The sequence below is a fragment of the Ursus arctos genome, unplaced genomic scaffold (assembly GCF_023065955.2).
Source record: "Ursus arctos isolate Adak ecotype North America unplaced genomic scaffold, UrsArc2.0 scaffold_6, whole genome shotgun sequence".
Taxonomy (NCBI): domain Eukaryota; kingdom Metazoa; phylum Chordata; class Mammalia; order Carnivora; family Ursidae; genus Ursus; species Ursus arctos.
In genome coordinates this window covers 68,101,909-68,115,408 of record NW_026623078.1, presented here as the reverse complement: position 1 = coordinate 68,115,408, position 13,500 = coordinate 68,101,909, and the positions used below count along the sequence as shown (strand labels likewise).

At 40.8% G+C, this 13,500-nt stretch overlaps 1 protein-coding gene across 12 annotated transcripts in view; it reads right to left on the bottom strand.

The window, feature by feature from the left end:
* COL14A1 (collagen type XIV alpha 1 chain) overlaps positions 1-13,500 on the bottom strand; it is a 209,472-nt gene that overhangs the window by 116,934 nt on the left and 79,038 nt on the right. For 6 of the 12 annotated variants that reach the window (XM_048212550.2, XM_048212552.2, XM_048212547.2 and 3 more), the window contains exons 14-19: positions 12,705-12,844; positions 7,152-7,278; positions 5,200-5,339; positions 4,575-4,707; positions 3,183-3,242; positions 1,456-1,598 (exon numbers count right to left, since the gene is read on the bottom strand). In XM_048212550.2, coding sequence (XP_048068507.1) covers positions 1,456-1,598; positions 3,183-3,242; positions 4,575-4,707; positions 5,200-5,339; positions 7,152-7,278; positions 12,705-12,844 — 743 coding nt within the window. Of the gene's footprint in view, positions 1-1,446; positions 1,599-3,182; positions 3,243-4,574; positions 4,708-5,199; positions 5,340-7,151; positions 7,279-12,704; positions 12,845-13,500 lie in introns of all 12 variants that reach the window. The other 6 variants (XM_048212549.2, XM_044382622.3, XM_048212548.2 and 3 more) reach the window with 1 other exon arrangement.

The following is a 13,500-nucleotide window of genomic DNA, read 5'->3' as shown; positions in this document are numbered from 1 at the left end:
GACCAATTTCACGGACCTTCTGGTTATTCACCGGGGACGTGACTATTCCCAAGGCTATCATGGTGCTCTGTAACAAATCTTCTATCAGCCTGAAGTTAAGTACTTTTCTGAGACGATTTTGGGCTCAAATAATTGCTTACGTAAGCACATAAATAAAAATAATTTCCATCAAAGGCTTTATATGTAAGGAGGAGGAACAAAGGATAATGATGTAATTCTTGAGCAACAATGAACTTGGAGATGTCTCTCCTAGAGTGTCTCAAAATAATGCAGCAGGGAGCAAGAAATGCAAGTAATGAGGTTAAATAAGGCATAGTCCACAACTAAAAAGGAAAATTTCCTTTAGATGCAAACGGGGGGTTATCTGCTCTGATGGGAAGCATGCCGAGGAAACAATGTTCAGGTTCTAGAATAAAAGGAACGATATGGGGTAAATTAAGAAAACACAGGAAGGCCATGACTCAAAGTGTACCCAGGTTTCTAATAGAGAAAAACTAATCAGATGAAACAAAGAAAACTCAGCATATAAAAATCCAAATCCCCTTAGGGAAACAGTCATATTTAAGAATCAGTTAGAAATGACTATAGAACCGCTCGAAACGGGTTGATGTCAGTGAAAAACATAACTATGTATTAATGGATGTTATCTTATTAGGAACACTTCAACTACGTAAAGACAACCTTTCATGCATGCTTTGCATAGAAACTTGTAATCATATTCCCAAGGGCAAAGAAGTTTAGTATATGTGCGTATATTAAAAGTTTATATGTTAGAAGTTTATATATGTGTGTGGTTGATCCTTGAACAACACAGGATTTAGGGCTGCTGAGCCCCTGCACAGTCCAAATCCATATATAACTTAAAACTTAACTGCCAATAGGCTTCTGTTGACCAAAAGACTTACTGATTTGTGTAAATAGTTGAGTAACATATTTTTGTATGTTACATGTATTAAATAGTGTATTCTTACTATCATGTCAGCTAGAAAAAAAAATGTTATCAGGAAAATCACAAGGAAGAGAAAATACATACACAGGACTGTACTGTATTTATCGAAAAAAATCCATATAAGTGGACCCGTGCCATTCAAACCTCTGTTGTCCAAGGGTCAACTGTATACACACACAGCGACAGTGCACAGTGTACTACGTATGACCCCACTTTGGTGCTCTAACGAATTGTCAAGGCAGCAGAAGCAGGATGGGAGATGACGTTCAGAAGCTTTATCAATTTGAAGCAAGTCATATGTGGAGCAAGTTTTGGAGAGAGGAAGGTCATCAAGAAACCAGTAGTGAAGTTTAGATGAACAGAAAACATTAGTTTCCAGAGAGGGTAGAGTCACCCAGAAATCAGCAGCCAAGCTTGCACGGATCTCTGGAGACAGCCTCGTTAGGTCTGTTAGTCAGGGAACTGCGTGGTTTCTAGGCAGTTGTACTTATACAGACCGTTCCTACCACTTCTTCCGCATGGTCCCCTTGAGCAGTCAGGTAGGTCACCCTGAACTGCTGCACGCTGCTGTCTGAAATGTCCCATTTTACCCGCAGGCTAGAAGTGGTTTCGTCATCTACAACCAGGTTTCTGATTCCTGTTCGGAGAACTGGAATAAGGACAACCAAGGATTAAAGAACTTTTAACCCATCATATTCCAAAATGAGCTCTAGAGACCATCTGTGGACATGATGACAACGATCACTTAACGTATCTCTCTAATGTGGAACCATAAGAAGCACAGGTCAGCTTTAGTGGCTCATGGCAGGGGTGGGGGTGGGCATCATACCTACTGGTAGCAAGTAGAAATGAGATAAGAGATGGACCATGACCCCTCAAAACTATCAGCCCTGTCTGTCTATCTATCTATCTATCTATCTATCTATCTATCTATCTATCTATCTACATCAGTAAGGGGAATTGGGGAGAAGCCCTTGGACCGGGGGAGCCTCCAGGGGAGCATGCCCACGAACACCCCCACCAGTCCTCTGCTGGAGAAGTAAAAATGAGGGGCAGCCTCCGTCTGCAATCCAGCATCCAACATACATCCTTTTCACCTGCTCCCTCATTTCTCCTACAGCACTCATTACTCAAAGCACGCATCTCTCACCATGGCTACCTCTATCCATTCATCCCACATGGACATTCTCCCTTCTCTGATATCTGTATGAACTCTTTCACCCATGCTCTCTGACACATTCCTTCTCCTCTCCTGAGAGGCCAGCTCCTCTTTTATCCCATCTGACTTCCTTTCATTCTCTCCGTCTCCACTGACTCTCCTCTTCATTCATCCATTCATTCAGCAAACATTCACTGAGTGTTTCCTTTATGCCAGACCGTGTTAGACCTTTAAGATATACAGGGATGAACACTCGACAAAAATACTAAAAGTGTCACAGAGGAGGCAGGAGAGTGACATTTAGCAGGCAAAATTGGGAGACGGTACCAGGCAATGGGAATGGGAGGCAATGTCTCACCTTCAGGGCTAGGAGTTTCAGATGACAGGAGGAAATGAGACAGCTTGAAAACTATGATTGAGTCCAAGAAGAAAAGCAGAAAGATCTTGGATTTTAATGATAAAGAGATTTGGGGGCACTATGCTAAAGAAGGCCTCGATAAAAGATTAACTGGAGAATGAATGAATCAGTGAATGAATGACTGGGTGACGGAGAGCCATGGAAGGGTTTTAGGTAGGAAAATAAATGGTACAATCAAACTTGTGTTTCACCTAATTGACTCTGACAGCTGGTTGGAAGGTGTATCATAATGGGGGGGGGGTTAAGTTGAAAGAGAAAATAGCTGAGGTGGGAAGCCTATTAGACCAGCCAGGTCTCGGCTACCCACAGAAACGCAAGGACACCATGATGTGAGTAATTCTCAACAGATAGCAATAGAAGTCACCACCATCAAGAGAAGGGATAGACTCCTGGTGTGTGCTATGTGAACATCCTCTGAAAGACTAAGTAGGAACCCAAAACAAAGATGGCACAGGTAGAGATGTCACAGTGAGGTCCAAAGACTCACTGGCATTTAGAGCTAAGAAGAGGTTGAGAGGTTCTAAGAAGAGTAAACTTTGAATTGAAAGGCTCCATTCCTAAATAACAATATAAAATAAATAAAACTGGGATAACATAACTTGTTTAAATCAAACTTTTCTTACAGGGAAATGGGGACAAATTCTATTTGTCCTTACCTGACGTCACAGGTCTGGTGGGGGCTATGGTCGTAGATGGTTCAGGCCAAAAACTGTCAACTAAAAAAATACCCATTACTTTAAAATTCTACAATGTGTGTAACTACACATTTGCCTATAGCATTTTATAGTTTTCAAAGAAAATTTCACCTATATTATCTCAACTTGCTCCTCCCAACCACCTGGACTATGGTTGCAAGAATGAAGAAACGAGCTATAAATAAACCAGACGTGATATCTATTCCGCTGATAAGGAAACTGAAACCCAAGGAAGAGAATGTTTCTAATCACAGATACCAGCCTTCACGTAAACGTTTGTATTACACATATAACTTTGTGAAACCTCCCGGTTACTGTGAAATGGGGCATAACCATGGTAATTAAAGGAAAATAAACAGTGCTGTAGACCACGCTGTGAAAGGGCTGCCAAACGAGACCACCAAGGAAGAGAACAAGCATCTTTTCTAGGTCGTGTGCTCATCCTGGGCATCCAGCACGCTGGAGCAGTTGTGTGGCTCTCTGCCCAGAGCCCCTCTTCGGGGTCAACACACTCATCACCAGCTTCTGGAATACTGGCTGCCAATGGCTCAGAGCTCTGGGAACTGTCTCTGCCTGAGGTCACAGACTCTGTCAGGGGATGGCCCACCTCCAATGACTGGGGGTGCAGGGATACAAAGGGTTCAGCCCCATTGACTCAGTTTGGGACAACCGTGGAGGGTCATCCCAGGTCCAGGACTCTTCATGGAATTAGCCAAAGGCTTAGTTGTAGCTTCTCCCTACGCCTCATTCTGCCATCCTTACTTCCTTACAGATGTATCTCTCAACCACAGTCTTAAATTAACCTTCTGGATGCAATTTTCTGTCTCAGAATCTGATTCCAGGGAACCTCATCAAAGAAAACTGAATATGTGGTTAATACCTCATATTTTAAAAATGAAGGGATGAATGAATCAGCGAGTGAATTTTATACAAGATTCTTGGAACCAAGATTGACTTGGGAAATTCCAAAAGCTCTTGGACATGCTTGCCCTCAGCTTGTTTGTTCGCTCATTTATTCACTTATAAATTATTTTACCCATCCATCCTTCCATTCAACAAGTATTTATTGCACAGCTAAAATATAACAAGCACTGTGCTAGGTGCTGGGGATATAATGGTGAACAAGACAGACATGGTCTCTGCCTTTATGGTGATAATAGCCTAGGAGTCTCATATGCTCCACATAGCGGTTTCATTAAAGGTAAGGGCACATGAAGATTTCTGGGGGACATAGAGAAATTGAAGCCTCTGTAGGCAGGAATAAGGTGGATGGGCAGGGAACCAGGTGAGCAGAAGGGTATCAGAATGGATGGTGGCTGCTGGCGAAGTCCCCTCAGCCAGACTGGTACTTACGCGTGGTCCCCACAGCAGTCACCACCTCACTCTCGCTCCCATCATCCAGTACAGCCAAGAGTGAAACTTCGTATTCAGTGCCGGGCTCCAGGCCTTCAATAACATGTGAGTCTTGGTCTTCTTTAAGGAGAACCTGAAAAGCATTCGGTGCTTAGTAACCGGGTTTACTTGAATAGCGGTGAAAGTTAAGAAAAAATAATTAACAAGGAAAAAAAGGTTATCCTGAGCATAAGCAAGCAACAACTCAGCAGAAAGAATTCCAGGGCCATTGAACTCAATTTTAAAGTCAAAGCAGAGACTTCATTCCTTTCAATTCCCTCAAAAAATAAGCTATTAATATTGCAAAAGTACCAGTTGAAGTTTTATTTTGTGTCATTTATGAAAGTCAAAGGATCTGAAAATATATTAAATATATGATGAGTGCCCTAGCAAAAAAAGAATGCCATTTTAATCTTAGGAAAAACATATGATCTGACATTTATAAAACTCCATGCCAGGCAAAATATTAATTACTTCTGGGATTCTCAATCTCTTTTAAAGTGAAGACCAACTCAAATGTGCAGTGGGTATTCACTTCCAGAGAAAATGCTCCCGATGACTTTTCAGTCTGTTTCAGACAACTCACTTCTTCGGTGTTCCCACCATAGACTGGAATCCACATCAACTTGTATTGCCCTTCATCAGCTGAAAGGGGATGCCAGGTCACTCTGAAACTGTCTGTCGTCACCTCATCGATTTCCAAGTATTGCTGGGCTGGAACCTCCTCTGTGAGCCAAGGAAAGAGACTTTGTCAGAGAATGGAGAAGGCAAGGAAGCCAAACTCAAGCAGCTCCCGGGGCCGCGGGAAGAAGGCTCTCCGAGGGACCTCTGGCTTTGCGAAAGCACATGGAAGCCGAGAAAGGCGTGCCCATCAGCCCAGTGAGACCTTAAGTTTCTGCTGCCAGCATTTACCCATGGGATAAATCAGGAAGACCATGGACACAGCACATTTTTTAAAGCCTTCCAGTAATTTCCAGAACTTTCAGATTCTCTATTTGGCTCTTTTCGCAAACTATAAAAAGTAAGAGTGTCCTCTTCATTAGTTCACAAAGATATTATTTTCTCATTATGTTGGGGAAATTAACAAATTGGTGCCCTCGAGGTCCGGGAAATGTCCCTCTTTGTTTTATTTGTTTTTGTGCCTAAATCACCCCCTCATGATTGAAGTTAAAGAAGAACCTGACACCCTTTGAATCTTGTACATCTGGGTGCCATTGCAGGTGAAATATGATTCATCAGCCCTTCCTCAGTTTCATACTTGAGGGGGTCCAACAACCAGCTGTATGTCAGTCTTTGTAAGCCACTGATCTTTATTACTCGAAATTAGCGATTTGTTAAAAATGTATTTGAGAGAGAGAGAGGAGAAAGCATGAACAGGGGGAAAGGGGCAGAGGGAGAGGGAGACGCGGACTCCTTGCTGAGCCGGGACCCCGATGTGGGGCTCCATCCCAGGACCCTGAGATCATGACCCGGTTAAGGCAGATGCTTAACCGACTGAGCCACCCAAGCACCCCAAAATTAGAGATTTTAAAACTCTTTCACAGGACACCAGCAGAATCCCAACTAGAGTGATCCGTCAGGAAATTTTGTGGAATGACTGGACTTCTTCCTGTGAACATTATTTCTTAATGGAACATATTTCTCATCTCTCCAAAATAGCTTCTCATCGCCTCGGTATAGTGCTCAATTGTTTTCCAAGTGCAATCAATGTTAAGTTCAGAAAGTAAACAATAGAAGTGTTGCCACCAAGAGGCAAAAAATTTTTACATTTATTGACTACAGGGTATACATAGAAAAGGAAAATCATGCCGGCACGCCTTATGTTTTTTTACTGCAGTATTTGGAAGATTCCATATTGTTGTATTAATATTTCAGGCTGCATGAATCCATTACTGGCTACAGACTAATGTCTTAGGTTAAATAGTATGAAACTGTCATTCTTGCAGTTCAAAAAATTGTTGGGTAGCAGCAATTTTGGAAGTTCAACTTAACATACATGCATATGAAAACAGAAGAAAGCTGTGAACTTTTTAGACCCATAGAACAAAAGAAATGGTGTAAGATTAGGAACAGAGCAGTACACCTATTTACTTAACTGGGACCTTTTGAATTTAGATGACCTTTCCTCTCTTTCTCTTGCTTTGATAGAAAATAACTAGGCAGTACACATTCCAGTCACCTAATTGTTCAGTTGTTAATACAACGGAGGGGCACCTGGGTGTCTCAGTCGGCTAAGGGTCCAACTCTTGGTTTTGGCTCAGGTCGTGATCTCAAGGTCATGAGACGAGCCCCGCCTCAGGCTCAGTGCTCAGTAGGGAGTCTGTTTGAGATGCTCTCTCTCCCTCTTCCCCTGCCGCTCCCCCCACACATGCACACGCACTCTCTCTTTCTCTCTCATAAATAAATCTTTAAAATGATAATGCAACCTAAACAAAGGTCAAAATGCAATCTCTTCAAAATCACAGTTGAAGAAGCTGCTCCAGTTTCTGGTTTCTATACAGTTACTCTTGGAAACTTCCAAACCATAATAAGGCTTACCTGTGGTAAAAATTCCAGTCAGAGGCTCCGACTGCCCCTCTTCATAGATAGAGGTAATGGCCACAGTGTACTCCGTGAGCGGCGTCAAGCCCTTCAGAGGGAAGGTAGTAACAGGATCGACTTCAACCTGCAAAACAAAGAAGTCGTACGAGCTACATCTGATATTCTCCAGACACAGGAAACAGAAGGCATTTTATTATTGTCTGTAGTTTACTTGGCTAGGCGGCAGGCTATAAAGACTTAAACTGTATTACTGAATTATAAAACCAGTCAGCTTCTGTATTACACATTTCTAATCTTCACCTTTAAATAGATGGCCTCTCAGTTAATTCTCGGGACATCTTTGCAACCAATATTATTTCCACTCAATAAAGATATAGAAAGGAAAGTGCACACGATTTCCAATGCTACTAGAAATAAATACAATGTTTCCAGCCTGATCTGCTCGGAGCAGCCAGTTTTTGGCTTCACTGCCTGGGCTCTGCTGACCCATGACTAAATATCACACAATAAATCCTATAAGAGCTGCATAGGTGAGCGACCATGCAGGGGAAGATTCAGGGGATATTCATCCCAAAGATCACAGTAAATATTTGAAATATTCCTTTATCTCCCATGGAGAGATTTATTCAGGAAAAATATACACCAATCTCTTTACAGTACATAAGGGATGGAGTGCAAAGGGTAAGGACCCACGGAATAGGAAGGATTAGAAAAGGAACAGCAAAGAATGAAAAAAGAAACCATAGGGTAAGAAGAAATGGAAGCAGGATCTAGAACACAGAGTCCTGAGCAAAGCCATCCTTGACAAAGAGAAAAAACAGACACAGCTTTACCACTGCAAGGTTGGGTCTTGGGCCTCTGAGCTACATAGCACTGGGGGCATATTACAGACCAAGTAAACAGTGCATTTTCTGTACATTGTCTCAATTAACCCTTCCAAACCCCCTGTAGGGGAGGCGCTTAATAATAAGACACTCTAGCTATAAAGATACCCTGAGGAATTGAAGAAATGAACCTATTTACCTGATAGCAGACTCTGCCAAAAAAAAAAAAAAACATTTAAAATGTTTTCAAGAGACATTTAGAGCAATATCAAGATCTGTTATTTACAATACTATCAATGACTAAACTTGATAGCACCTGAGGTTAAGGGGAAGGTGACTAAGCTTACGTTACGGACTTGCTCACAGCAGTCAACGTGACCTTTACCAAAATATAAAAGGTGTCATGTCCCACTTAAAATCTTCCTTGGCTATCTCTATTGCCTTCCAAATCAAAACCAAGCATCCTGTGATGACCCCTTGGTCTTGCATAATCTGGAGCAGTGCTCCTTTTTCCTGCCATAATTTGAATCACCCGCTGGGCTCCAGCCACACTGACCCATCAGGTCCATGTCTTTCCCACCCCAGGGCCTTTGCACATGCAATTCATTCTCTTTGGGATCCTAGCTCTTTTCAAAACTAGAACTTTGCCATCTGCCAGGACTGTGTTTAACTTTCACTTCCTGACAGGGGGTTTCTCTCGTCACCTATCTTAGTAGGGCTATCCCCTAACACTGCTCTCATTTGTTTCCTCCCAGCACCAACCACAGCCTACAGTTATTTTATATCCTATGTACTTATTTATTTTCTCCTGCATGGAGTGTAAGCCCTTCCAGGGCAGGACCTTGTTTAGCTTCTTCAGTGCTGCATGTTGAATCATATTTGTTTTTGAGGGAATAGAGGAGGCACCAAAGATCATTTTTAAGAGAGATAATAAAGGGCTCATCTGAACTCAGAGCCAATCCAGAAATCATATACATCGCTAAGAAATCAACTGCAGGTCAAAAAAGACAGTGTGAGTCCTGGAGGGGAGGAGCTTCCGTTTTCACCCTTTTGGAACCCTGAGCCACTCTGCTAGAGAGGGCCAACCAACCTCAGTCCTCTCTGCCACCCCGGCTGAGATACCAGAAGCAGGAGTGAAGTCATCTTGGAAGTTCTGGCTCAGTCAAGTTCCCACATGAATGCAAGAGTCACCTCAGCTGACACCACATGGAACAGCAGAGCCAAGCTGTCCTTGCTGAGCTCTGCCCAGGTTGCGTAATCATGGGTTATTATTTTAAGCCCGGGTGTTAGTTACACAGCAGGAGTGAACTGAACATATGGATTATCTTTTTCCGAATCGGGGTCTGATAATATTATAGGCCATTCTTAGCATTTAATGTTTACTTTGGTTTGGGTATTGCCTGCATGCTTCCTGTGTTCCTTCAATCAGTCGTCCACAACCTTGTAGAGTAGCTAATTATTACCCTTAATTTGGAGACGGTAAAAATGAGACTCTGAAAAGTTAAGGAACTTGCCCAATGGAAAACGAGCTAGGACTCAGTGCGTCAACACAAGTATTTTGGACTCAAAATCCTATGCACAGTATGGCTTCATTAAACTCACAGAAAAGACAAATCCATATTTAAAATAGGCACTCAAGACATGTTCTTCTAAATGATATTTACATGTTGCTTCTGTTGTTTTGGATTATAATAGCTGAGTTTACTGAGCACTTACAACATGTCAAGGACTTCATATTCATTGTCATGTTTAGCCCCCTTCCCCCCCCCCACCAAACCCTGGGTATTTATAATAGCTATTTTACAAACAAGGAATGGGAGGCCCAAAGACCTGAACTAACTTCCTGGACATAAAACTTTTAGCTGGAATCGATAGTCATGCCTTGACCTCTACATCTCAAATCTGTGATAAATAGGAATTTCGTGAGGGTATCAAACACACACAAGCAGTTAAAAATCAAACTTTCTTAGGTACACCAAGAGACAAAAAAGGGAAAGTGTGTATACACACAGTTTTCCCATCTTACATATGTATATATATACACATGTATATAAGTATATATCTTTTCAGCATAAATATGTTGAAACATATATATACATCTGTTGAAAAGATCTATTTTATTTAATAAAGCATTTATTTGATTCTGAACAGACTATATTTTGTGCATTAACTACTGATTATTTTATTCCATCAAATGAAAACTTTAAGGTGTCATCTATTTTTATTAGTTATATTATGTTTTAGACTGAATTCTGGAACTGATTTCTTGGTAGTACTTTTAAGATGTAGGAGAAGAATTTGAGAAAATGATAACAAATGACCATGATCTCATGGTTATATAACTATTTTGAAAATTTTTCAAACAGTCTGGCCTAAAAGTTTAATTTCAGCCTAGTTCTGGGAGGGATAAAGAAAGAGTCCTTGATGAGGAACAAAGGACTGGGCTCCACTCTGGGCCCTCTTGTTGAGTCATAGCTGTCGGGAACTGGACTTGCGTCTGAGTCTAAAAACTGGCCTTTCATTTATAAAACTCAAATGGCAGCACTTTAGTTTTCCATCCTGCTTGCATATTTCCCCAAATCCTCTCCCAGAACATGCTCTCTGAGATGGCCCTGTCCTCAGCTGACAAGTCATGTTTTCAGCATGTTTTCTCTAAGGATAACATGAGGGGCTCTCTGTAAACTCTCAGAACAGTCGCTGGTTCAAGGTAAGCACTCAACACGTGTTAGCTGCCATCGTCATCATCATCATCATCATCTTCATCATCATCTTCATCACCATTGACATTTGGGTGTCCTGTTTCATTTTTCTTCCTTGGTCCCCAAGCAGTTGGAGAGAGGGATAATACAGAAAGGAGAATAGGGAGGAAGAGGAAGTGAAGGAGAAGAGATGGGAAGAACAGGAAGTAAAGCAGAGAAATGTAAATTGAGTCAAAGGCAAAAGCTTATGATCAATTGCATGTTACATATTAAGTAGATTTTGGTTGGGACATTTTAAAGTTCATTCCAGAATGTTTTAGAAGTTTCCTAAAAACCCAATGGTAGCATTACCTACAAATAAAATTTAATTAATAAAATTAAAGCAAAATATAGTAGGAATACTCACCCTTAAAATCATATATTCCCAAATTAGGAAAAGTGATATTACACTTAAACAAAAGACATCTGTCTAGCAACATTTAGTCTCAATTGCACGGTTAAGAATTAAGAAATAAGAACACACACACACACACAAGTCAAATTGGAAATGCTACAAAACCACATATTGTTATGCATTTTACTCAAAATTTTCTCAGATTTTCATTCTTAGACCATTTTTTCATGTTTTAAATTCAGTTTTACCAAATATAGTCTTCTAATTTCCCAGAACAATACAAATTAGAAATAGCAGGTTCCAAAGGCATCTCCAAGATTGAAAAACACTACAAAAAACCACATGTAGTTCTCAACAAATGTATTAGTCTGGGATCATTCTTTATAATGGCAAATAACCTAAAATACCATAAGAGGCCACAACTGCTATAATTTTTTAAATGGATGTCAAGTACATTTCTTGCGCTGATCATTTCACAATATATACAAATATCAAATATTAGCAAATGCACAGTATTGTGCATTCATTGCCCAATGTCCCACGTGAGGGGGCATTCTGCAAAATACTGCTTGGATTTAATTGTAGGAAACAGTTTGTCTCTGCAAATGAAAATAGTTTCTTCATCTGGTCAGAAAATAGAAGTGATGTAATCCAACATAGTTCCCTCTTGGTCTTAACTTCTTGGATCAAGTTGAGGAAATATAATAATAACTTTGCTATCTATCCTGCTAAAATATATTCCCAAGGAAAGAATTTGTGAAGATTATTAGTGACTGCGTATAAGATACTGTCTCTTCGTGAATTCTTACGTTCTGCTATGTGAAAGTATCTTCCTACACAAAATTTGAATTATTCAGTTTTGTATTTAACTCACCTAACTAGCATCTTTCAGATGTTAGTTTAGTCAAAAACAGAGGGATAAAATGAATTATACTGACATTATTTCTAGTTTAAACATCTAGGAAGATACCTACTTCCCCACCTCCTTGCACTGGGGCAGACTGTATATTCCAAAGATGGCCACATCAATATATCTGCCCTCCAACCTGCCTCCCATCATTAGTGGGACCTGTGTTCCTCCTCAAATTGAATTCATGTGGGGACTTGTGATATCTCCTACCAGTGACATGTGGCAGAGGTGGTATTCTGTGACTTCTCTGAGTAACTGAAGGTGACACAGCTTTCGCCTAGTGCTCTCTACTTCTCTCTTTTTCTCTGTTTCTTTGGACACATGTCTGGGATTCCTGAGCCAGCATGTAAAAAGTCTAGCTCCCCTAAGACTGTCATGCTGGAGGGATCATGTGAAGAGTCTAGTTAGTGACGAGAGCTGCTCTGGCTCCCAGCTGATCCAGTCTTCCCAGACCCGGCACCAGACATTTGAATGAAGACGCCATTGTAATGACATCAGGACCAGCCACTGTCTGGCTATGATCTATCTCATGAGTGACCCCAAGCCAGAAGTATAGATTCAAGTAGTTGACACACTAATTCCTGACAGAAACTGTGAGAGAAAATAAAGAATTTATATTGTTTTAAGCCACTACAGTTCTGGGATGATTAGTTACGCAGCCATAAAAAGCTAATATACACCCACCAGAAAAAAAAAAAAAAGACATTGTGATCCACAGCTTACCTCATTAATTTCAGTGCCATCTTCATTGTTATATACAATTCGATAACCACTGATCTTTCTTGATGTCGGGTCCCAGGCTAACCGAGCACTGTTAGAGCCAACATTGGAGATTCTCAGGTTTCTTGGTGGACTTAAAGGCACTTTGCAGTAAGCGGAATAGAAAATAATTAAAATGTTAAATAACATACACCTAAAAAAGCCAAAAAAAAAAAAAAAAAACCCCGAGCATCTTTGATTTCTAAACAACTTACATGTGAAAAATTTCACCCAGATGAAAATGTACAGCAAAGAAAATTAACATATTAACAAAGAAAAAACATATTAACAAAACCAAAAAAAAGGAATGAATAGCATTAATAAGTTACACATGCTTAGAAATAAACAAGATTTAGGTACATTTTCTGTGTCCTTCTTCTCCAATCAATGCTATTATTACAGCCTGCTATAAATAAGAAACCTAATGGATCAAAAACCAGGGCACCTGAAATTAAATATTAGCTATTCACCTGTCATTTGGTGCTGGCGAAGTCACCCTCCCGCTCTTCTCCACAATTTCCCATGTGTAAAGCCTCTGTCCTCTCTACTTGGGTATCTACTAGGCATTTCCAACTTAACCTGTCCCAAACCAAACTACTGACTCCTACCACCTCCTCCAATCTTCTCTCTCAGTCTCTCCCTCTGAGCAAATGGAAACTCCATTCTTCCTATTGCTCAGGCCCAAAACCTTTGAATCATCCAAGATTCAGGTTTCTGAACATATGTCACCTTCCCACTGAGGTTCTCCAGGATCACCGTA